Source organism: Platalea leucorodia (assembly GCF_965183815.1).
Source record: "Platalea leucorodia genome assembly, chromosome: 3".
In the NCBI taxonomy this organism is placed as follows: Eukaryota; Metazoa; Chordata; class Aves; order Pelecaniformes; family Threskiornithidae; genus Platalea; species Platalea leucorodia.
This window is the reverse complement of record NC_138825.1, coordinates 98,137,732-98,164,838: the sequence shown is the minus strand read 5'-3', so window position 1 is coordinate 98,164,838 and position 27,107 is coordinate 98,137,732. Positions and strand designations below refer to the sequence as shown.

Sequence of the window (27,107 nt, the reverse complement as noted above, 5' to 3'; positions counted from 1 at the left end):
CAAAACCTGAAAAAGTCTCAACCAATTCAATACTTTCCCCAAAGTGTGGCCAACGTTGTAAGGGCTGTTCATTGTTATGCCAGATGTAGTCAACTTCTACAAGATGGTTTGCTGACCATGGGAATCATCATGGCACAGACTCACATATACAGATGCCTTCTTATCCACAGCCATTCCCCATGATAATGCAAAAATATTCTTGAACTTAAGAGGAGGAAGTGGGCAGTGTATTTTGTACACCACAGTTTTATATCATAGAATTCTGCAGTTACCTGTATTTCGAAATTTTAAACACGAGTCATGCCTACTTTCAGTGTAGAACATTGCATCTTGAGGTTTACTATTCAAATAAACAGTTAAGCTACAGCAAATGGGGCTCGCAATGTGAATTAGGTAGTTACGTCATCCATGCTGAACGGAGGGATAAATGATTTTCAGGTAATGTTGGCTTAGCTGGCTGTGGCTTTTCAGATTTATCATTCAAACTTCACCTTTAAAGTTCTTTAGACATGTTCTCAATGGTCTTTTTTAATGCAGTTTCATGTAAGTAACAAATAATGAGCTTTTCAGAATGGATGTGAAACAACTGAATTTTCCATAAACTGACCCATTCAGAAGTTACTTAAATAAAAATGAGTTTCAAGCGGCATATTACCCTTTCCCCTATAATAAAAATAAAATTTGAAGACATACATCAATATTTATCTCGCATCTTGAGCTGGTCCATCCTGATTCACAAAGGCATTGATACCCATCAATGAGGTCTATACATCTGAAATACAAAATAGTGTTATTCAGGTGAAGCTGTGTAATTCCAGATTCAGCACTAGTAGTATCATTCCATACATTTCAAAATAGTGGTCTGATGTAACCTACTGAAATCCACAGCACTTTTAATTAGTTTTAATAATGGGTTTCAAATGTATGTATTATGGGTGCTCAGGGGTTTTATAAGGATACTGTTTCTCATATTAAAAGACGTCTTCCCATTTCAACCTGTTGGCATGTAACAGCTAAAGATTCCTTTTTAAGTATATTAAACTCTAATTAATCTACATGTACTGAAAACTGGTTTATGCTAATGAACAAAAATGAAAGAGAAACTGAGATAATGTAACAGTATTTTACATTAGTTTAAGCAGGCAACATCTGTCATCTTTAAGTGTGCTTGTACTCTTACTTTATGGAAGAACATAATTAAAAGTGCATTTATCAACCTTCTCATATCATTAAATCTTAAATATTGCTAGCTAGGTACATTATATTGAAGATAATAATAGTTAAATAAAAATAGCCACCTTCCATGAAGACAAGGATCTGGCAAGCATTCATTAACATCTATCTCGCAGTTTGTTCCAATAAAACCTCTCCTACAGTGACACTTATAGGAACTGATGTCATCAATGCAACTTCCATTGTTCAGGCAAGGAGCAGATGTACACTCATCTATATTTACTTCACATCTATCACCTGTGTAAAAAACAGAAGATACAACTGAACTTTAAATTCTAAACTCAAACTATCTAACAGTTTATCTACTCATATTACAAATTCCAGATAAACTGTTCTTACTTACATACATTGTTTATATAGTTCCTTATATTCATCAATAAAGAATATCCCACTGGAATTACCTATAGGTACAAATGCTGAAAAGAATGGTTATATTGCAATACATTACAATGATAACACCTGTAATTGTGGCAAGGCAAGGTGGCTTTGAGGGTCAACTTGCAAGCAAAATAGAGAAATGGAAATTTCAAGAGGAATTTTTTTACACAGTTATTAGAAAGACGAATAGCACAGGTTTCCTATAAGAGGAATACAGAATTAAAATGATACGAGTCTTGGTGGTGAACTAACTGTAATACTTATTTTCTCAAACTGAAATTAAAATGCAAGGGCTTTCCGTAAATGATGTAAGATACGAAATTCTTTGAAATCTTTTTGAAGACATTCATCATGAGAGATATGGTGGTGCACTTTTCTGCTTGTAACTTCCCCATAAATTAGTGCCACACACCTTCCATCTAAATGTCTCAAGAGTACTTTACAAAATACTAATTGACAAACACCATGTACCAAGGTCTCTTTGTAGGCAGCTACTGTCCACTGCCTGGTAGGCAACTGAGCACCACACAGCTGCTCGCTCACTCCCCCCCGGTGGGATGGGGGAGAAAATCGGAAGAGTAAAAGTAAGAAAATTCATGGGTTGAGATAAAGACAGTTTAATAGGGAACACAAAAGTCACGCATGCAAGCAAAGCAAAACAAGAAACTCCTTCACTACTTCCCATCAGCAGGCAGGTGTTCAGCCCTCTCTTCCCCAGGTTACTTGGGAAGACATCCCCCCACTTCCTTCTTCTTCCCCCAGCTTTATATGCCGAGCACGACATCATATGGTATGGAATATCCCTTTGGTCAGTTGGGGTCAGCTGTCCCAGCTGTGTCCCCTCCCAACTTCTTGTGCACCTCCAGCACCATACAAGCTACTATGAAGAAATATAGCTCTATCCCAGCCAAAACCAGTATACTAGGGATAATGCAAGAACATTCTCCTGATTTTTCAGGTGTGTGGGCCAGGGCAGGTGTGGAGGAAAGGAAAAGAATGTTAAGACAAAAGGTCCTCCTCTGGAGCAGGAAAATGTCCAGAAGCCAGAAGTTACACCAGCTCCTCGGGCTCTCCATTTCACAACAAAAATGAAAGGCATTTCTTGCCTTTCTGTAATGAGGTATTTACTTAAGTATCTCAGTCTCAACTCAAACCCAGCTATTTTATACACAAATTTAAAGAGTAAATTAGAAGTTCCTATATCCTTTTATTATCACTATGTGTGCTCGTTTTGGCTGGGATAGAGTTAATTTTCTTCCAAGTAGCTGGTATGGGGCTTTGTTTTGGATTTATGCTGAAAACAGCATTGATAATACAGAGATATTTTCATTACTGCTGAGCAGTGCTCACACAGAGTCAAGGCCTTTTCTGCTTCTCACCCCACCCCACCAGCGAGCAGGCTGGGGGTGCACAAGAAGCTGGGAGGGGACACAGCTGGGACAGCTGACCCCAAGTGACCAAAGAGAGATTCCATACCATATGACGTCATGCTCAGCAGATAAAGCTGGGGGAAAAAGGAAGGGGGGGACGTTCGGAGTGATGGTGTTTGTCTTCCCAAGTAACCATTACGCATGATGGAGCCCTGCTTTCCTGGAGATGGCTGAACACCTGCCTGCCAATGGGAAGTAGGGAATGAATTCCTTGCTTTGCTTTGCTTGCGTGCACGGCTTTTGCTTTCCTGTTTAACTGTACTTATCTCAACCCGTGAGTTTTCTCACTTTCACTCTTCCAATTCTCTCCCCCATCCCACCAGGGGGGAGTGAGCAAGCAGCTGTGTGGTGCTTAGTTGCCAGCTGGGGTTAGACCATGATAGTTGTTTTTGGTGCCCAACGTGGGGCTCAAAGTGTTCAAGATAACGACAGATTTGACTGGAATGTGCTAGATCGAATTTATAGGTGATATTGCTGTTTAGCTATTAACTGGCAGGCTCCTCTGCTTGCCACGGGGCTTGCTTGCCTGACTGTATATTAGAGTCTAGTGCTCGTTAGTGGCTGTTCTCTGCTTTCGCTGCTTGCTGTACAGCTGTACTGCTCATCATCTTTGCTGTGCCTGGGAACATTTTGATAACAGCAATGGCCATGCGCCTGGGCTGGCAGATGGCCAGGGCATCGCTGCTGTTTCTGTGGTGCTGTACTGGAGAGGCTGGAACTCCAGTGTGAACTCGAGTCAAAGGGACTGTGACCTGTGGATGAGTCCTCGTGGGAGCAGGCCACCCTGAAGCATCTGTGGCCGTGGATAAGCCCATGCCAGAGCAGGTATGTCTCGAAGTGTCTGTGGCCATGGTTATGTCTGTGCCGCAGCAGGTATACCTCTGAAGGGATTGTGGCTCAAGGATAAGTTCACACTGGAGAAGGTACATGTCGATGCACCTGTGGCTGTGCACAAGGTCATGCTGGAGCACCTCGAACCATTTGGCCATGGATAAGTCCATGACACTATGCAACCAACTACTGGCAGCTTTTTAAAGGAAGGAATTCATAACAAGAAGCAGCACAGAGATACCCTAACCTTTGTCTAGTCCGTGTGTGAATATACAGCCAAAGATCAGCATCAGGCATTTGCAATAAATCTATTAACATGCTACAAATAGAGTTACTTTAAGATCACAAGGAATGTTTGCACCTAGTGAAGATCAATAGTATAATATTCACATTAATATGAATGTTAGGTATGTAAAAATATTGTACATATTTGAGGAAATTGCTTTTTTCACAATATACTCTCAGCCTCCTAACTGAGTCAAAGAGAATAAAACAACATCCCAGATTCTATTTTGAAGTCTGTGGTCTCAGCCCCAGCAGCCCTAGAGCACTGATGTCATGCTCTAGGTGGAAAGTGCACAACACGAGATTGGACTTGGCAGGTACCCCCAGGAAAATGAGCCGAGAGGGGCTGCTGTGCGATTCTGTATTTGACCGGATCTTGGCGCAGTGGTACTTGCACTATGCTAAGCTATGTATTGGTACAAAGCAGAAGGCAGTTCTGAAGCCTGTTTATCCCCCATCCCATGCAAGCACTCAGCAAACAGCTCTGATCATTCATGCTCCTTTTGTTTCATGTCACACTCTCTGGATCACTACTGTCTTATTTGATATCACTACATGTAAGAACTTAAAACTTTCAGAAATACATATTTTGTGAACATATTGCCAAAATCTGAATTCAGGAACAGAGAAGCCAAGTTCATCTGTTCTGTTATAGAAGATCTAACTATCAAAGAGGCAATTTTCCTTGTAAGTCAGCATTAGGGAAGAAAATCCTTAATCTACTCTTATCAAGGAATACTTCAAAAGCATTGGCAAGACGGCAGTACTACACAATAATATACTTTGAGTTCACTTTACTTGCAACTCTAAAGTGATTATTTTTCTTGTATTTGAATGGTGAGGGCATCTCTGTAACATCATATTTCTATTCTACACCATTACAAAAAAAAGGTCATTTCATTACTGTAGATCTTTTGATTTTCCTGGTCCATTTAGGAAAGACCGTGAGTTTTAAAATGTGATAGTCCCAAGGTTATGGGGTTTTTTGATAAATGAGTAATTCCCATTTTTGCTCTCATAACTGGCTGTATTTTCAATCAATCATGCTTTCATTCCTATCTTTCCAACGCTGCTGATCATAAATGGTATTAGCTTCCCACACAAACAAAAAAGTCTGTTCTCCTAAGAAGTCTCACTAATTTAAACTTACCAAATTAATGAGAGGACATATTAATGAAATGGGTAGTATTAATGCACACAGACTGCTGCTGGGTTTTGTACTATGCACTCCTACTAAAACAATACAACTTACTTTTAAAAACTCACTTTCCAAGTTAATCACACATGTTACTCAGGAGGTGCAAATCTGTATTTTAAGAGTTAAAGGTTCTCAGTTCCAATTTAGTAATTTGCTTTTGATAATGAGATATATGTGAAACCAATAATAATTAAAAAAACAGTTTTAGTATTTTATGAATTTTAAGGCAGATATTTCTGATCTTGCAGAAAGCAAACCCTAGAATAGCTCAGTTCAGTTGTTTTTTTTTATTATTATTTAAAATAGTTTGCTTCATAAATAATCCAATGCCATTCACTCCTACTGCTACCTTTCACTGCTGCTGTTTTCTATCCTCTGCATAGATGTAATACATCCACTAAAGGAAATAAACCTGAAATCAAATTACATTACATTTTAAAAAATAGTATATTGCTAGTAAGGTATTTTAGTTCAGCAATATACTAGTAGCAGATTCCAAAATCACCTAATGAAATTTGATTTGACTATAATCAACCCATTAGAAGCTTGACTGAGATACCTCAATGGCTGCAGCCTTTCATTTGAAGAGGTTGACACATATTGATATATTGATTCCGAAAGACAGATTAAGGGTTAAAATAATCATTGGTAATTATTCCATATTCACATGTGCTTCCATTACTGCATAATCTATTGAGAAAGGAAAAATTATAGTTCCTTTAGATGATTAACATCTTATAATTAAATATATTCTGTTTTACATTCCTGATACACTCTTACTTACGCTACATTGATTTACTACCTCAATGCCATTGAATAAATTTTTACCTGAACAGCTCAATGAATGCAATGGCAATGCAGTGAAAATCCATTACTTGACTGTGGGAAAAGAAGACTCAGTGCATAAATTTAATGTGTCAATGAATGATTACAAAAATTATGTTTCAAAATACAAGATGCATTGCAAAAAATGGAGTTTTTATCTTCCTTTCATCCCTAGAAAAAAACTTACAGTTATAACCTTGGAGAATTTTAAAAACAGGAATCATTGCAGTATTTCTTTTTTAAATAAAAAGTATTCAGAATTACATATGCAGAATTATCAAACTGTGGAGAAATATTCAACATGTACATTATATAAAGAGGTTTTCCTTTTCTGTAACTTGAAGACTTAAACTAGATATGACTTAATATATTTAGTAGTCACAATAAAAGAGAACATGTCAGTAAAATGCCATAAAATTGCAATCAAGTCTTCAACAGCTCTTAAAAGAAAACAAAATGAATGGGTTCCACTTGCTTGGTTGACTTGGAAAAAAAAAAAAAAAAGTAATGAGTTTAGTAAAATTCTGATCAAACTGCCAAATCAGAACTAGTCATACATATTGTTAATGCAAAGAAATGTTTTATTCTTGTATGGTCTCATGTCTTTTGTAAAGGCCTGCATACCTCCTTTTGGACAATCCAGTAAAATATTCATAATGAATTAATGAAAAAATAAACCCTCAGAATAACTACATAAATTGAAGAAAGTAACCATTTTTAGTATTCTAGACAGGGTGTGCTCATGCAATATTAAAAGCTTGTAAAATTATTTTTCTACAAATATGTAATTTTGTGGAAATGGCAGCAGGCAGAATGTATCTGCCCATTCCTCACCTTCCATGTGGCAGTGAAAAGAGCAGAATTCAGAAAATATTGTGTTAGGGAAGTCAGAGTGTGATACATCCCACCTAATTCTAACTATTGTAAAATTAAGCAGCTAGTTTAAGATAGGTGTCTAAACTGGCTTTAAAATGAATGAAGAGAGAAGCAGCTTCAAAGGGTAACCTGTATCATGTCTTGGACACCACTTAGCTTGAATGTCCTAGTGGCGGCAATGACTGCAGACAGAAATTAAATGAGTAATTTGGACTAGCTGCCTAGTTTTTAGAGGAGTAAAATTAGGGGAAATTAAGCCTATTACTATTATCAGCTGTTAACATCATTATACATGTAATGCAGCTTGCTCCACATTTTTTAAATCTACAGTTTCTTTTTTTGTGGTGTGTATAGGAGTTTTTGGAATACCAGCATGAGTCCTGAAATGTTTCCTTAAATAAAGTTTTTCTTCTCAGCCTCAGTTCTCCCACTCCTTAGAGTTCACCAAGAAAGTATCACAGTAGTTTTCCTTTATTTCTTTCCAAATACTGTGAAATACTGTATATCAATTTTCAAGGTGATCTTTGCTTAAGAGAATGCTTAATGTCACAAAATGTCTTTAATCTCCAGGTGTATCTAAAATACAGGAACCAGAATTCATGAAGTAATGTTCAGGCAGGGAATTACATGGGAAGCTAGAGAAATGCAACTTTGTGCTTAGTTTCTTTAAAAAACAGGTATCATGAGATGTAATTAAGATTAGGTTCTGCCAAGAAAGACTGAATCTGATGGAAAGAACAGAAACACCTTGTATTGGTATCTTCATATTCTGCCCTGACTAGGAAAGCTTTAGCAATATTAATAGGCAAAATGGACTTTTAGTCCTGCCAGTGTTAAAGTTTCAGACATATGTAGAGAGTAAAAGTCCATTTTGTCATTCCCACCCTAAAAGGAATTTGTGAGATTTACTGTGAATACAGACTACAATCATTACAATAATTACTGTTACAACAGGCTTAAAGATGAAGATGAATACATGTAACTCACGAAAAGTAATTAAATAAAAAAGAACTAAATAAAAATAATGTAATTTTTGAAGTATTAGGTCTAACAAAGAAAGTAACTTGCTCAATATTAGGAGCCAGTTCAAATGTTCTTACCAAAATGCACTAACTCAAAATATTTTTGATACTATTTATAATTTACATTCAGATGCTAGATTTTTTTCGTTAAATTCAACACCCATATTCTAATACCCTCTGAACAAATAAGGCCAAATATGTCCCTGACATTAATCCCTTAGCATCACTGGACTAATCCATTCTGATATGAATAAACATTTTCATTTAAATTATTTCCAAGAGCAAAATGTACTAAATTTGTAAGTTGTCACATTGTAGACACAAAAAGGCTGGCAGTTGTTCATGACTGTAACCTAGACAGTCTGTCACTCTCTTCCAATGTGACTGTCATTTAATTTGAAACCTGCCTTCTTTTTCAATCCTTGTTCAATGTATGAAAACTTTTAATAAAACTAATATTGCTGTATTATAAGCTTTATAATACAACCAAACTTTCTGCAAAGTTGTGAGAGACAGACTATAATACCACAGAACTAGCACTTTACTTAAAACATCAGCTGTAAATTGTTTCATAGCTCTGACTGGGCCAGGTATGTTACTGGGCTGAAGCCACCTCTTGGAGCTCTGCTTTACAGATTGTATTTACCATGCTACAAATAATGCCTCCATGCATCAAAGGAAAGGGAAAAGTATCTCACACATACCACGTTTGGGGGATTATTGATATTGATGGTAACCTGGGGGCTCCCTTGTGTGTTGGAGTGCTGCAGAAGGCAAGGAAATGCCATAGATGTGAGAAGACAAGAGTATGAAGTAATAACAATAACACTAAGATGAAAAGGAGACAACTATTCTCCTACTCCTTCAAATCATCCATTCACAGCAAGGATCAGTTTGTCTCGTACCTTAATAAAGAAAACTCAGCAGCCTTTTCCAATGCCCTTTTTATGTTCAACCTACTTCATTAACCGGGGGTGTCTCAGCCTTTCTTGGAGCGCATTTGCACAATTCCACACCTACATCCTGATCTAGAGATTGCTACATCTTCCATCAAGACTCATCTTTTCAACTGTACAGCCAAATAAGAAATTACCCTTCTCTGCCTTCAAGGATTTTTCTCATCAACTTCAGATCCAATCTAGAATCTCTCCCTCTTCTGATCACTCGGCATTTATTTTCAGCCTTCCATTACAAAATGATTAGACTTTTGCACATCTTCCCTCATAAACCATCCCGCCAGCATCCAACTGAGTTTCTACAAGCTGTAGTGCACCTAATAAGCTGAAAAATCAGATACTAGACTTGATCCTGTAAGTATTTCAGCACAGGATAGGAGGGAATTTGAAATAGCGGTGGGGGTCCTAGAAATTTTATTTTTTTTTTTGCAAACTCTCCTAGTCACAAAACTTGAGGCCCTCAGGAGCTTTTGCCTTTCAACAGAATAGGGCTGAAAGCAGACACCGTGAACATAAGAATGGACCATACAACGAACACCTCTGATTTATGTGTGATCTCTAAGATGCACAAGCATTCTTAGCTATGCGCTCTCGTTAAGCTTTCATCCTACTACCAACAAGAACAACTCTGAAGTTTTTCTACATATTTTTGCATTTTGCCTATGACTGATGTGCTTACGTCAATTTCTGTAGTCTATGTAATGTACATAATGATTTATTTATCTTAAAATCATTCAGCTATTCAGCTTCATTACTTTAAGACACTTTTTTGGTTGGTTTCTTTATACTGCGTGCACATAACTGCAAAATTTTAATTTTTTAGATATTAAATAATATGATTTTTTTTTACAAGAAATTTCTGTGATAATCATCTCTAGATCCTCCCCTCTTGGTAAGTAAACTTGACATTTTCATGACATTTTGTATTTGGATATTTTTGTGTTACATTTCTGAGAGTAAAAATACTTTGACTTTTGAAAATATAGTATATATTCTGGTTTATTCTTGTTAGACTTATAAGAAGACATATCAGAACTTATACATATATATTTTAAAAATATATAAAACCTCTGTATACCAAATATTAAATTATGTGATTGTTAGGGCTAAAGACTGAGGAAGATGATAATTTATAGACCTCTTCAGTTCTTTCTTTTCTAGGAGACGATAAAGAGATCTGAGTGCTGTTTCAGGAAATTAAAAATTCAGGATATTCATTTATGGTAATGGCGAATATGAAAAGAGAGGAAAAGGAAGAAACATAGAATTTTGTGTAAGAATAAAGTCAAAGACATACTACCCAGAAACAAAAAACAAATGCAAGATAGAAACCAACTGGTTCCCGAGGGCATACCTGAAAATGGAAAGGAATAGTAAATTAGCATGATATACTAACTTATACATGATATAGAAAAAAAAAAGTAGGTCCTTCTATGGTAACTGAAAATTTTATATCCAGTTGAAAAGAGACAGAGTTGAGAGAAAAGGAGAGAAAAGGAGAGATGTCCTTTCAGAATCACTCAGCAACATCTAGTTCTTCTCTTGTTGAAGTCAATTTTAGTACCAACTATTATGATAAGGCTATATATAAGACTATATGTAACTGCAAAAAATTATAAATCATCAGTAGTTGTGGAAAAACACTAGAATATGATACTTAACACTGGTAGTTATTTATGGCTTCAAAATCTTAATTTGGAGAGATAGAAAATATGTATTCAAACATACTCCATCTTGACCACGATTAAGAATGGTAACTCATCATTCTTAGCTGACTTTTTGCACAAGAGAAAAAACCAATAAAATAATACAGAGCAAAAAATGTATCAGCTGAGCTATCTGGGATCAAAAGCAATGTAAAGATAAACTTGTATATGGAAAAATAATGTAATAGCATCTCATAATTAAAGCAAAAACAAGCTGGGATGACTACTAGGTGAAAAATTCAGGTCTTTCACCTATTACAGGAAGATGCGGAAAATAGATCTTGAAAAAATATCGTATGTGATAATTTCTACCAGCTATAAATTTATTTCCATGGCTTTTGAAATACTTTCTATAATAAATACATTTTCTGAATACACATATGTACAAAACCACATTGTAAATAAATGCCTCAATCTCCTTAGAAGACATTTTTTAGCAGAATTTGTCTTTCATCTCCGATAAATTAACTTTGATAGATAATGCCTCAATCATCATATCCTAAAACAACCATCTTACAAACCTAGAAATATGTTGCCTCTTAAAATTAGTAACTGACTGCAAAGAACTAGTACTCATTTTGGCAAAGTAACATTAATCTTGTGAACAGCGTAATATCCTTTTAACATCATTTTAGTATTGCCTCATTCAGCCTGTTATGAGTAAATAAGCTGTAACAAAAGTTTTCTAAGTATGCTGCATGAAAAACTAGGGCTGATAAGGTTGCTGAGCTTGGTTTTGTTCATTTCATCTTAAGAAAGATTTATTATAGTGACTAATACCAGAGATTTAGATTTTCTGTCCCTATTATTTCACTTTGCTTATCTTAAGCTAAATTGGTGCTGATCAGACTGAAGAAAATTTGAGTGGTTGCAAGCTATTTTGAAATAAATATTTTTTTTCTTTCTTTAGACAAGGTTTGATTTCCACTCTGGATGGGAAAGAAAAGAGAACTTTACAAGACAAGATTAGACTACAGGAAACAAAGTAATTAAGACAAATATAGATTAGTTTGCTTGGTCTAAAACTTTTAAGACATTTGTTTCCATTAAATATCAATTATGGATCTTAGATATGCATGCATAGCTTTTGAGAACTGTATCTGCCTGTTTAATTTAAAAGGGAATGCAAGAACCAGAGGGATTAACTACAAAAACATCACCTGTAGCTTGCACTGTCTGCTATTCAGGTATTTGAACTCTAGACTGGAGCATGACCAGACAGACCATCAGAAGCAGCAATCTACCTAATCAAAGTATTTCTTGGTTTACTGCTGTGCGTAGTCATAGCATCAGATCCAGCATCAGATCTTAATGAATCAAACACATTTTCTACTAAAAATAACAGGAATTCAAAAACTCATAATCTTGTGACAGATGAAAGGGAAGAATAGAATCACAGAATCATAGAAGTTTGGGATGGAAGGGGCCTTCAAAGGTCATCTGCAATCAGCAGGGACATCTTCAACTAGATCAGGTTGCTGACATCAGAGCCCTGTCCTACCTGACCTTGAATGTTTCCAGGGATGGGGCATCTGCCACCTCTCTGGGCAACCTCTTCCAGTGTTTCACCAGCCTCACTGTAAAAATTTTCTTTCTTGTATCTAGTCTGAATCTTACCCCCTTTTAGTTTAAAACCATTACCCCTTGTCCTATCGCTGTTGGCCCTGCTAAAAAGTCTGTCCCCGTCTTTCTTATAAGCCCCCTTTAGGTACTGAAAGTATGCAACAAGGTCTCCCCGGAGCCTTCTCTTCTCCAGGCTGAACAACCCCAACTCTCTCAGCTTTTCCTCATAGCAGAGGTGTTCCAGCCCTCTGATCATACTCACGGCCCTCCTCTGGATCTGCTCCAACAGGCCCATGTCTCTTCTGTGATGAGGACCCCAGAGCTGGATGCAGTACTCCAGGTGGGGTCTCACAAGAGGGGAGTGGAGGGGCAGAATCACCTCCCTCGACCTGCTGGCCATGCTTCTTTTGATGCAGCCCAGGACATGATTGGCTTTCTGGGCTGCGAGCTCACATTGCCAGCTCACGTCCAATTTTTCATCCACCAGCATCCCCAGGCCCTTCTAGGCAGGGCTGCTCTCAATCCCTTCATCCCCCAGCCTTTATCGATACCAGGGGTTGCCCCAACCCATGTGCAGGACCTTGCACTTGGCCTTGTTGAACCTCATGAGGTTCACATAGGCTCACTTCTTGAGCTTGTCCAGGTCCCTCTGGATGGCATCTCGTCCCTCAGGTGTGTCAACCCCACCACTCAGTTTGGTGTCATCTGCAAACTTGTTGAGCGTGCACTCAATCCCACTTCCTGTGTCACTGATGAAGACACCACTTGTCACCGACACACCATACAGAGAGTCTAGAATTTAATGACAGTCCTATTAATGTTTTAACAGTCTGACAGTCAAAATTATCAGTACTGAAAAGTATCAATATTAAAATCGTTAAAATGGTTATACCAAAAATCGCCCCAAACCTTGTCAGTATCTAACCCTTTCCACTGGTGGTGTGCTCACGCTTCAAATGTGCCTGTGGGTCTAACATGTGACTCTACAGTTTTCTCCTGAAAATCGTAGCTGGGGGGTGGAGGGAGGGGCATTGCAAGGATTTGCCAGCATCATGATGTCTTTGCCAGGACGACTGTGACGTGCCCGGTGGGGGATTTCTTTCTTCTCTTTGTCTGAAGGAACATGATGTTGATACTTTCTTCTTCCCCTAGTCTTGGGCTCTGCTTGGGTTTCCCTGTATACCTTTCCCTGTCACAGCCCTCTTTCCTTCTCCCAGGCTGCCAGCTGCAGCCTGGCTGTGGCCCCCAGCCCCCCCACAACCAGGCATGCAAAGGGCTATGGTTTGTCAGGCAGTGACTGGAGGGGGTGTGTGTCACCCCGTCCCCAGCAGGGCCACCCTCAGAGCTGAAGCTGGAGCAGGGGAGGCAGCAGTCACTGGGTCCCAGCACAAGGGTTAAACCAGCGACACCCAGCTCAGGCCACAGCGAGGCTGAGCCCCTGCACTGCTGGGTCAGTGCACAGCCGGGGCATCCCCCTGCTGAGGGCAGAAATCATATTTACTGGATTACAAAATGATAAAGTCAAGCTATACATAAAGATATCACAGTTTAGAATTATGATTCAGTTCACAGATGAATAACTTACAAAAAGGGATGGAGAACAAGATAAATCTCAAGACAGTGCAAGTAAAATCTATTAATTCATGTCTGAATACTGGAAACATCGTGACAAAAATGTCATAGTTGTCAATATTGCCAGAGGAGGTCACATTGTAGCTGTGCAAGCTGCAAATATCAATTCAATATTTACGACATTTTAACATTGATTTTAAGAACATAAGGTTTACTATGAGCAATTACTTTACTAAAATTGAGAAAAACTTTTAAAACTAAAAGATAACTGAAAACTTGTAACTGAAAGACAAATTTCTAAGAAGCAAAGTATCTCTCATTTGAACTAATACAGTTCAATACGGAGAAAAGAACGGTATTGGTATGTTGTATTGTATATATAATGTATATATTTCATATATTGCATATGTATATTAATATAAACACACAGACAGTCTTACAGAGAAATACGTGTTTTTTTCAGTATAGTCACTGTTTATTAGCCGTTTTAACACTGTAATATAAAATGGAGTGTAAAAATAAAATTAAAATACGGGAAAACTGGAGAGCTGTACTATGTGGTAAACGCATCAAGAAAAAGACGTTCTAGCATCTCTAAAATAATATAAGTATAGCTTTGTGTAAAAAAAAATATTCACATTTACCTCCTTATCACTCTATAACCTGAATGCCTCCAGAATATACTAATATTATTATAGCTTTTGATTTTCTTCTCTATTAGGCATGTTTTATGTAGTCTGTAACAGTCTTACTTAAAACTGAAGCAGTTATGCATTTTTACAGTCAAATGATAATAAAAGTCAACGTTTACTATATAGCTAAAAACTCAACTTGTCTTTCTCTTCTTGGGACACAAGGAATCACACTTACTACTAATGAAGTAAGGTATTATTCACATTACAGTTTAAATGTCGTATCAGAAATGAGAACAATACTGTCCTTGGAGGTCTTCCAGACCCAACCAGACAAAGCCCTGAGCAGCCTGGTCTGACCCTATAGCTAACACTGCTTTCAGCAAGAGGTTGGACTAGAGACCTCAAAAGGTCCCTTCGAACCTGAATTACTCTGATTCAAGAATGAAATTTCCCCGGTAGCTTGACCTGGTAGCCTGGTTAACGGCAAAATGCATGGGATCAAAAGTATGCAATGGGTGCACAGAAGCACATGACAACGCAACAAGAATTTGATCATGGTTATATGCAAAATTATTTGTGAATAGCATGTGTTTCATCATAGCCTAATGATTTTCAAAATTCTTATGCTATTTACTAACAGTCTGGTCAAATTCAACCTCCCCCAAAAAAATCCGAAATGAAAGTATGCAAAAAGGGTAGGCTGCTTTTTTTTTCCATTTAGATTGATGCTAATCACACACTGAGACTCGATGCAGGCAAGCAGGAAGCACAAACACTTGGAAATAATCTTAATAACTGAAAATAATCTTAATTACTGCTGAGAAAATGTATTATTTAGAATACAGGTATGCCTTGGGTACTATATTTAGGCACTAATGTTTGGTTCATTTAATTACTACAGCACACCACCTTCATTATTTGTTTCAAATGAGAACTTGCAACTTAGAACAGTACTTTAGGCTGACTGCGGGGAAATAAAACAGATCCAAGTCATGTAATCAGTGAGACCCAGAGAGTTGCCCCATACATTTTTCCACTACGAACTAGGAAAAAAAAACAATGGAGTTGCTAAGAAAACTACTAGATTCTTAGCATGAAAGGTCAACCTATTCTACTTTAGTGAAAAAAATACTCGTCATGAAGTCATCTACTTCTCTCAGTCCTGTTGAGGATAAAAGACAGATTGCTGGCAGAGACAGCTACAGAGAACCAAAACCATCCATGACGCTACCATGGCCATGCTTTTCAGAAATAAGAAGCACAACTTTACAGTAACTGTTCTAACATATAGCATGTTGAGTTCTGTGATGAGACCATCACTCAGCAGTCGTTGCTTTAGATATTTATTGCTGTGACTGACTTAATCACCCACAGGTTTTTAAGTGATGAATTGCATGTTTTTATCTAACTAGTTCCCAGTCATGAATTTTTGAGTGCATAGCAAAAAAACCACACCATCAGAAATAGCTATTAAAATAGTCTTTTTTAATTTGTAACGTTATCTTTTAGAAATACTACAGTAATTTAATATAAAAGATTTAGACATTAAGTACATTTACACCTTACACAAAACTCAAAGAAATATTGCACAATCATCACAGAAGAACAGATTGGCATTATGATGCATAATGTTCCTCTGTGGTGTTCTGGCATTAAAGCTGCTTAAAAGTTCCTTTGTCACAGTATTTGTAGCAGAGCAATTTGTGTGGAAATTGAGATTTCAATCCCCTGGGCCTTGGTAACTCTTACAGAATAGAAACTGCTTTAAAGCATGCACAGTGGCATACTTGAACACATTCAAAGACCCCTCCAAAGTTACGTTTGTTGAAAAGCACAGAGACTTTCTTAGCTCAGAGTAACAGCTAGGCAACAGCTCTAACAGTTGCAGCAGGGCTTTCTCAAATTTCTTGTAGGTATAATGTGAAACACTGATTTTGGCTTTAGAAGCCCTAGAAAACTTGAATTCTCGCCTAATAGCTTACCATAACAGATAAGATTTAGATCTAATCACTTGACTACAAGCTCTCAAATGTTCTCAGTGGATAGTCCTATTCCCTGAACTCTGCATTTCAAGCGGCTCAAAAAATCTTCAGGGAAGGATTCTACATCTGCTTTACCCTGAAACACTGATCTGACAGATTATATTTATGAGAAGGTAAATTAGGATGTTATCAATATCAGTTACTATCTATTTAGCTGGGGATTGTCTCAGTTTTATCAAATGTTCCTGTTCTGTTAAATAGTATGTGTGTGTCCTAAAAAAGATGCTTATGTGGTATACATAGTATCATAAACAAAAACATAAGGCAAACCACAGAACTTCACAGCAGCACTTCCATAATTAGGATAAAATGTTTATCAGTGATTCTATTCTTGTGAGGCATGGTTTCCTGGAACAAGGGAATAATAGTAATAATAACAACAACAACAATTACTATGACTACTTTGATTGCCACTTTGTTGCAACAAGACAGAAATAACAAGAATGGTACCAATATTCTTGGAGGCCTTAGCAAAACCCATTACTTTGAGAGAGGCAACAAGCCTTTCCATGAAATCCATAAGGGAAGTCAGGTACTGAAGGCCTTTAGAGATGAGAAAACTGAGGAAAGAGCTATCAGCACATGTCTACGTAGCAAAATGCAGTAACATGTTAAGAGTCCCTAAGAAAAATGTGCAAAGCAGTAGCTCTGGAAGGCCAAAAGCACTTTAGCCATGTTAGTATGGTACTGTATCTGGATTTACCACCATGTCTCTAAGGAGAACTCATTAGCATGGGGCTGACATCATTTTGATGAAGCTCATTTTTTTTGTTTGCCATTCAATCTAGCTTGCAAATTTTAAACTGTGATGTATGTGACAAGAAAAAGGCTGAAGTACTTAATGCCTTCTTTGCCTCAGTCTTTAATAGTTAGACCAGTTGTTTTCCAGGTACCCAGCCCTCTGAGATGGAAGACAGGGACAGGGAACAGAGTGAAGCCCCCATAATCCAAGGGGAAATGGTCAGTGACCTGCTACACCACGTAGACACACACAAGTCCATGGGGCCAGATGGGATCCACCCAAGGGTACTGAGGGAGCTGGCAGAAGTGCTCACCAAGCCGCTTTCCATCATTTATCAGCAGTCCTGGCTAACCGGGGAGGTCCCAGATGACTGGAGGTTAGCAAATGTGACACCCATCTACAAGAAGGGTTGGAAGGAGGATCCGGGGAACTACAGGCCTGTCAGCCTGACCTCAGTGCTGAGTAAGGTTATGGAACAGATCATCCTGAGTGCCATCACGTGGCATGTACAGGACAATCAAGGGATCAGGCCCAGTCAGCATGGGTTTATGAAAGGAAGATCGTGCTTGCCTAACCTGATCTCCTTCTATGACAAGGTGACCTGCTTAGTGGATGAGGGGAAGGCTGTGCATGTTGTCTACTTTAGTAAAGCCTTTGACACTGTTTCCCACAGCATCCTGCTGGAGAAACTGGCTGCTCATGGCTTGGATAAGTGCACTCTGCACTGGGTAAAAACTGGGTGGATGGCCGGGCCCAAAGAGTTGTTGTGGTGAATGGAGTCAAATCCAGTTGGCGGCCGGGCACAAGTGCTGTTCCCCAGGGCTCAGTGTTGGGGCCAGTCCTGTTCAATATCTTCATTGATGATCTGGATGAGGAGATTGAGTGCACCCTCAGTAAATTTGCAGATGACACCAAGTTGGGTGGAAGTGTCAATCTGCTGGAGGGTAGGAAGGCCCTGCAGAGGGACCTGGACAGGCTGGATCATTGGGCCGGGGCCAACTGTATGAGATTCAACAAGGCTAAGGGCCGGGTCCTGCACTTTGGTCACAACAACCCCATGCAACACTACAGGCTGGGGGAGGAGTGGCTGGAGAGCTGCCTGGCGGAAAAGGACCTGGGGGTGTTGGTTGACAGCTGCCTGAACATGAGCAAGCAGCGTGCTCAGGTGGCCAGGAAGCCAATGGCATCCTGGCTTGTATCAGGAATAGTGTGGCCAGCAGGACTAGGCAAGTGATCGTCCCCCTGTACTCAGCACTGGTGAGGCCGCACCTCGAGTACCGTGTTCAGTTTTGGGCCCCTCACTACAAGAAGGACACCGAGGTGCTGGAGCGTGTCCAAAGAAGGGTAACAAAGTTGGTGAAGGGTCTGGAGCACAAGTCTTATGAGGAGCGGCTGAGGGAGCTGGGGTTGTTTACCCTGGAGAAGAGGAGGCTGAAGGGAGACCTTATTGCTCTGTACAACTACCTGAAAGGAGGTTGTAGTGATGTGGGGGTCGGTCTCTTCTCCCTGGTAACAAGAGATCAGACAAGAGGAAATGGCCTCAAGTTGTGCCAAGGGAGGTTTAGGTTGGATATTAGGAAATACTTCCTCACCGAAAGGGTGGTCAAGCACTGGAACAGGCTGCCCAGGGAAGTGGTTGAGTCCCCATCCCTGGAGGTATTTAAAAGACGTGTAGATGTGATGCTTAGGGACATGGTTTAGTGGTGGCACTGGCAGTGCTAGGTTAACGGTTGGACTTGATGATCTTAAGGGTCTTTTCCAGCCTAAATGATTCTATGATTCTATGTATGGTATGCTTACTGCTGTCAGCTCCATGAGTCTAAGGGATCACCTTCCTCCATTTTCACTAATGAATTTAAAAAACTGTTCTCAAACGTTTCCAGATCTGCTTGATATGGAGCAAGAATGTTTCACATAAACTGAAAGAATGCACAGATGGCTCACCTACTGGATATCTTATATTGAAAATATTTCTTCTGGTGTTTTTTTCTGGTTGGTTTTTTTTTCCCACTTAATATAAATGATTAATATTAAACAGACCAGCTACAGAAAGAGTGAGAATGTGGGAGAGGATGCATCACCATGATCTTGTATTATGTGCAAGAATCGGATTCAAGATTTTGTTCTGGTCAGTATGGAGTGACGTATGCAAAAAGAAGCAGAAGTTATTCTGAACTCTTTATTAATGTTGCTGTATTTAGTAACCTCTATGAAGGTGCAGAAAACGTTGAAGTCTGTGAAAATCAAACTGAGATTTTCTCCCAATCCATGATACCACTTTAGGCAAACGGTCCAATGGGAAATGGGTGCAAGTCCTAACATGTACATGACTGCACGAACAATGTCCTTTTTATCATTACAAAGTGTTGTCTTCTCTATTAATGCTCTTCATAAATAACACGTTGTTTCTTTTCAGCAGTCAAAAATAAGAAGCAGAGATAGTTCAATTCCTGTTTTACTGACTCCTAGAAATCCAGAAAAAGAAGCTTGTTCTGTTTGAAGACAAATAGTAATTAACTGTACAAGACATTGGTGAAATCACCTTAGAATTGCTATACTAAATATATTCAAATTAGACAGTAATGAGCATGAAGAACAAACATTTCACATTTAGATATTCTTTGCCAAAGGACAAAGATTTTCCTCCCTAAAGGCACAGATCTGTAACCTGAAACAATTATATTTTACTAAACAAGGGGAGTGTACTGTCATCCAAGTTCCTAATCACCAGATTTAATTTGTATACACAGTGAGAGTTGCTGTTGCCAAATACTCATTATGAATGGCCTGTAGCATCACATATTTTGAGCATAATCTATACAAAAAATTAGGTAGTTATTGATTTTGTCTCCTTAAGGACCAGAGACTTTGCATACGCTATAGAGACCTTTCTTTCTTACAAACAGGATTCTTAGCTGTTCAGTAACTTCACTGCTTTGAAACTACAAATACATTTCTCCAGCCTTCTAGTCGGAGGTCACTGCTGTACAGTATAGTAACCTTTACAGACCACATAAAATAAATGTTTCCTCAAAGAAGAAAATATGTACTGGACTGTCTTCTCCTGTTGCTGAAGCTGTAAATACAAGATTTGAAATAAAACTATCAAAAGGTCACATCCAAATAGTGAACTTAGGTAACAAAGGTTGGACTCAATAATCTAACTTGGTTTCTGTTGTGGCATGCAAACACTGGGCCAAACATAGCTTCTTGTATTCAATTCTTGTGTTCGTTTCCTGTAATTCAGTACCCTAAGGGCTGCATCTGAGGGTGCTGAGAAAACTGGCTTATGTCCTTGGAAGGCTGCCTTCTATCATGTCTGAAAGGCCATGGAAACTGGGGAAGGTCCCCAGTGACTAGGAAAGGCAAACATTGCACTTATCTCCCCAAAAAAGCCAAAAGGATGATCTGGGGAACTACAGGACAGTAAGCCTCACTTTAGTCCCTGGGACGGTCATGGAGCAAATCCTCTTAGAGGCCATTTCTAGGCAACAGAAGGAGAAGCAGCTGACTGGGAACAACCAGCATAGGTTGAGAGCAACGCTGAGAAGGAGGACTTGGGGGTACTGGTGGATGGAAAGCTGGACATGAGCCAGCAATGCACGCTTGCACCCCAGAAAGCCCACCGTATACGGGGCTGCATCAAAAGAAGCATGGCCAGCAGGTCGAGGGAGGTGATTCTGCCCCTCCACTCCCCTCTTGTGAGACCCCACCTGGAGTACTGCATCCAGCTCTGGGGTCCTCATCACAGAAGAGACATGGGCCTGTTGGAGCAGATCCAGAGGAGGGCCGTGAGTATGATCAGAGGGCTGGAACACCTCTGCTATGAGGAAAAGCTGAGAGAGTTGGGGTTGTTCAGCCTGGAGAAGAGAAGGCTCCGGGGAGACCTTGTTGCATACTTTCAGTACCTAAAGGGGGCTTATAAGAAAGACGGGGACAGACTTTTTAGCAGGGCCAACAGCGATAGGACAAGGGGTAATGGTTTTAAACTAAAAGGGGGTAAGATTCAGACTAGATACAAGAAAGAAAATTTTTACAGTGAGGCTGGTGAAACACTGGAAGAGGTTACCCAGAGAGGTGGTAGATGCCCCATCTCTGGAAACATTCAAGGTCAGGTAGGATGGGGCTCTGATGTCAGCAACCTGATCTAGTTGAAGATGTCCCTGCTGATTGCAGGGGGGTTGGACTAGATGACCTTTAAAGGTCACTTCCAACCCAAACTATTGTACAATTCTATAGGTTTATCCAGAGAAAATCATGGCTGAATAATCTGACTGCCTTTTATAGCAGAAATGACCAGGTTTGTGGAAGAGAAGACAGCAGCGGATGTCACTTATCTTGATTTTAGCATGGCTTTGACATTATCTCCCATAATATTCCTGTACCCAAGTTAGGATGTTAGAGTCTGGAAGGGTGGACAACTGTATGGCTAAAACACTGGCTGGCAGGTTGGGCTCAGAGGGTTGTGGTTTATGGATCATACTCGACTAGGAGGCTTGTTAAAAGAGGAGTACCCTCAACTCTGTCACTAGACTCAGAAACCTGAGAGGCTTGAGACCGAACTTTAGTGGTAAACCTTGAAATAAATATAACTTTGAGTACCTCAGACTCTTTCGTGACTTTTGTCACTAAGTCCCCCTGCCCACTGAGAACCAGGCCCACTTTTTTATTGGCCTTCCTTTTGCGGCCAGTGTACATATAGAAGGCCTTCTTGTGGCTTTGCACATCCTTTGCTATTCTGAGCTCTAGCTGAGCTTTTCCTTTCCTAATTTCAACTCTGCACACCTGCGCAATGGCTTCATATTCCTCCTAAGTAGCTCATCCCTGCTCCTTCCATCAAATGTGTGCTTCTTTTCTGCATCTGAGCTCAGTCAGGTGTTTCGTATTCACCCTTGCTGGCCTTCTGCCATGACACCTTGACCACTCTCTTCCTTGAAACAGGATGAGCAAGAACTGGAACAAAGCTGCTACCAGACTGAGATTTAATTAGTTAAAGTATGGCTTAAGCCTCTAATTAGTAGACGGTAAATCACTTTGAGATGAAAAAGAATGTTTATGTCCTGACCTTGGCTCTCAGGACAGGGAGAGGGAACTAGCAGTCTAGACTTGACACCTCAAGCCAAATACTCGATGAGGTTACATATTACTGTTCTATGTTCTTCCTGGCCTAGGAAATCTTTGCTGAATAGTGTTGAAGCTCAATAAGTACAGCAGAAGTGCCTCCTCCTTTCCTTACAAATCAGGCTAACTTATAGCATGGACATTATAGCACTTCTCAGGAAAATGCATAAAGTACATTTGCCCCTTCATGATGGTGTGTTCACTGAACCTAAAATTCCCAAAATTTACGTGAATGCTCTCATCATTAAACTAAAAGATAGACACTACTACTTCTACATTTAATACAGAAACCCAGTTCTGCCAGTATGCATGTTTGATTTGTTCTTGGCATGCCAATCAGTTTTGGCCTCTCTTGATATACAAGCTGCATCTTGCTTTGACATCTCAGGGACCATACCATGAGAATCCTCCCCTCTGACTCTAAATTAATAGTCACTGCAGTTAGTTGTGTAGCTGCTCCTGTTCTCCTGGAGATCAACAGCAAGGAATACAGACAGAGGTTTGAGGAGTGCAGATGCAATCACTGCCAGAGTCGGCTGGCAGTTCGAAGCTGCAGAAGTAGCTGGGAAGGTCAAAAAGAGATGTTATCCCTTTTCATTGATTAGATCTTGTGGGACTTTTTTGTTAGGTCAGCCTGTTGTATAAAAAGCAGAGCAGAGTTTTCATTGTCACGTAGGCAAGATGAACAGCAGGTTCTGAGGCCCAGTATAAGGAAGGCTGGGGCTCAGAGCTGGCATTAAAGATAAAATACAAGATGAGTTACTTACTTAAGCCAACGTTTTGACTTGGTTTAACATACAACTTAAGTGCACCCTTAGTCACTTCCAAATGTCAGTTTGTACTGATCTCATAGAGAAGCTAAGACTGTAAGGGCAGAGCTGAGATTAAGAGAACAGCTATTTAGAATTAAGGAATAATTACTGCTCTGCAGAAATGATGACTGAACCTTCACAGCAAAAAGTGATTTCATGGTACTCGGTCATTTTTAAGCACCTTTTGGATCAGATGTCCAATAATTGGCAGTGTCAATCAGAAATTTGAATTTGTATACCTCAGTTCAATACACCGCCTATTTTAGCCACTGAAATCTTGAGTATTGGGTGGTGGTGTCAAGGTGTTTGTGGGGGCGGGGGGTGCGAGCTGCAAGGAAGCTTCTGTGAGAAGAGACCAGAGGCTGCCTCATGCCAGACAGAAACAGTTCCAGCTGGCTGCAATGGACCCACTGTAAGACACACCTGAGCCTCTCAGCCAAGATGGTGGTGCCTCTGTGAAAAGGTGTTTAAGAAAGGGCAAAACACTGCACAGGCAGAGTGAGGGGAGGAAGTGAGAAACAATCCTGTGAGCACCAAGGTCAGACAAAGAGGAAGAGGAGGTGGTCCAGGTGCCGAAGCAGAGATTTCCCTGCAGCCCATGGAGGAAATCACAGTGGAGCAGGTATTCCCCTGCAGCCTGTGGAAAGCACTCCCAACACAAGCAGGATATCCACACTGCAGCCCATGGAGGACCCCACACCAGAGCAGGCACAAGGAACTGTGGCCCATAGAGAGCCCATGCTCAAGCAGGTGTATCTTGAAGGACTACAGCCCAGGGAGAGGACCCGTGCAGGAGCAGGGGAAAAGTGAGGAGGAGGGAGCAGCAGAGAGGAGCTGTTATGGATTGACCACAACCTCCCCCATCTCCCTGTGTCACTCAGGGCGGGGAGGTAGAGGAGCTGGGAATGAAGTGGAGGCAGTGAAGGGGGGGAGGGTGGGGTAGGGACAAAGGGGGAAAAGTGTTGCTTTATTTGGTCTTTGTTTCTTACCATTGAAAAATCTATTTTAATTGGCAATAAAACAAAAAAAAATTTTCCCCAAGTCAAGTTTGTTTTGCCCGTGATGATAACTGGTAAGTGATCCCCCTGTCTTTATCTCGACCCATGAGTTTTTTCATCTTTATTTTCTTCTGTTGTGTTGATGAGGGGCACTGAGAGAGCGGCTGGGTGAGCATCTGGCAGCTGGCCAAGGTCAACCCAACACATTTTAGGAAAAAACTTCTAGTCTTTGCAAGAGATCTTAGATTTATTTAGTTAACCTCAAGTAAAGAAAATCAGAAAAAAAAGACTTAAGAATTACCAAGTCTGTCAATGAAGGCAGTAATGACTTGGTAATCCTAGAACCCTTCCAAATGAAGCAATTAGGAATTATCAAACAAAATTCTACAGTCAAAAAACTTGTATTCTTATTAAACCCATTTTCCAGCAGACCCAGACATTTATGGTTTATACTTGAATATAAAATAAATTTTTGATGAACATGAAAAATATTTCACTTGAGACATGTCTGAATCATCTGGATTATACTTTGACGTAAGGTTCTTCAGATGGTTAAGATTTATAAAGAAGAAGTGATTAACACCTCAATAATGAAAATAACCTTCAGGGTAAGTGATCATAATACATTATGTTTAATTACTTATTCCTTTTAAGATGTTATATTGTGCAGCTGAAGAGAAAGTAATATTAGTGTTTTAATTAACAGTTTTTTAATATCAGACTCAGTGGAATATACATACAGGTATTTTTTCTTGTTTTATTCTTCACATAATTGTGTACCAGTGCTCATCCAGAATGCAACATCATATTGATTTGTGATAATGAAGATATAGCTATACTCATTGATTATATTTCCTTATTTTGCTTTTAATTTTAACTTGCTGATTATGTTCCACTTAATTTATAATTCTACAGAAAGTCAGGAGTTCTACTTGCTTGCACCGTATCTTCAGATTCTCTAACAAAGGTTTAGTAACCTACCAAGCCAAAATTGAACCTGACATAGCCTTTGAGTTTCCTTTGATTTCCTTAGATTATGAGCAAATTTCCTGTATTTATAGTAACATTTATGAAACCAAAGGATTCTGGAATCATATAGAGAAAAACAGTCCCTGAGTGAGACATATTTAAAAGGGTATCTTAGTGCTAAAAGATGACTATGTAAGCGTGGTTTTTTCTTACTCAAAAGATTATTCTCTATGTACATTAAATCTCATATTTGGTACATTACAAAGCACAATGTTTAGAGTTGCTTGTTTACAACACTGGCAGTACAAATTCAACAGTTCATGTTACAATCATTAACATTCATCACTCCAGCCAATGAATGGCTGACCCTTTAGACAGAACACATTTTTGATTCAGTGACTCAGGAGGTATCTTTCAGTTTTATGTTGTTATATCTAACACTCAGGTACCACCAACATAGAAACAATAAGCAGTAACAATTGTGATCTTGAGTAAAGAGCTAGTCTACTTAGGACTTTCAGCCACAGATTTTTTTTCCACAGTTAGTTCCATAAACCAGGCCAGACTTCCTTCATGTAAAGACGGGAGGTATGGAACAAGAATAATCAGACTGGGGAATTAAAGAGTTCACAGAATTTTGCAGCTAACTGGTTACGTAGAGACCTTATGCTATGCTACTGTTAAGTTTCTTTGTGGTGCCTAAGCTTTAAACACCAAAAATAGTTTTCCAGGCCTGTGTCTTTCAACATGGAAGTTTAATGCTATTTCAAATAAGGATTAGTTGATCATTTGGTATTTTCCTTTTGTTACTTTTCTCCTCTTTCTAATATAGTACTGCTTTATTAAGTCACATTACTTCTCATTATGGGCCAGGGAAAAAAAGTTTCTTGAATGCCCAGATCACTTAGTTTTATCTTCCGAAATATCTGGGGTGAGGACTTTAACCAGGGTTTATTAGTGATATCTAGGGTTTAAGACCACCATTGTTGCTGCCAATTACATCCTGACAGAAAGGATATATCTGTGCATTTGTCATCTGAACTGTGATCATTTTTTTGTAAGAGTCTACCCGAGCTGCAAAACAGTAGATTTCACCTTAGCGGTGTTGAGAAAAAGTTATACTTTAATAGTTAATAAATTATTTTTAATGTATTTTTGTTAAACAGATATTTAAAATGAAATAAAATTATGAATGACAAAACAAATCCAAAATAAGATAAATTTATGGAAAACTTAATTAGCTGCCAAAATTTTAGAGTTTACAGAGCAAGAGATCAGTGTCTAAAGACTGCCTTCTCTAAGACATTAAATTACATGATGACCAGAAAAAACATTCAAAATGTCTGATGAAAGTTAATACTTTTAAAATAAGTTTTTATAAATGAAATATAGTAACCTAATTTGGCCTAACCGATTTAATGTATATTGTAATTTGTTTCCAGTTTCCATTCAAATGTATAAATCTATAATATTTTAATAATTATAGTCAATGACTGAAGTTCTCTGTAGAAGTACAGTAAAACATTTTTGAAATTCAAATGATCATTGAAATCAATACACGCTGTTATGTACCTTTAAAGGCCTTGTCCATGACAAAAAAAAAAAGGCTGTCCCTAAATTTATGATATTACTGAAGATGAAAGTGGAAATACACCTATCTTTCAAAGAGTTAAATAAATGACTTTTGTTATACTGTTATAAATTCAGTACCTTAAATACTAATATTTTGCAGTTTTAAAGTATTTTCTTTCACTATTTATAATTCCAAAGCTTGGTACTCTCAGACAGTACAATTACCTTTTCTGTAGTATAGGTAACAAAAAAAACCCCCAAATTTGTTAAATTGAATACGAAAAATCAGCTATGAGCTATTTGAATTTTAATTGCCAGAAGTTTTCAAAACCTCAAACTAT

The 27,107-nt window shown here is 38.9% G+C and overlaps 1 protein-coding gene across 1 annotated transcript in view; it reads right to left on the bottom strand.

Annotated features, from left to right (window-relative positions):
- Positions 1–27,107, bottom strand: part of EYS (eyes shut homolog) — a gene marked incomplete at its 5' end in the record, with an annotated part of 904,266 nt that overhangs the window by 499,018 nt on the left and 378,141 nt on the right. Inside the window, 2 exons of the mRNA XM_082305491.1 lie at positions 694–772; positions 1,299–1,470. Coding sequence (XP_082161617.1) covers positions 694–772; positions 1,299–1,470 — 251 coding nt within the window. The remainder of the gene's footprint in view (positions 1–693; positions 773–1,298; positions 1,471–27,107) is intronic.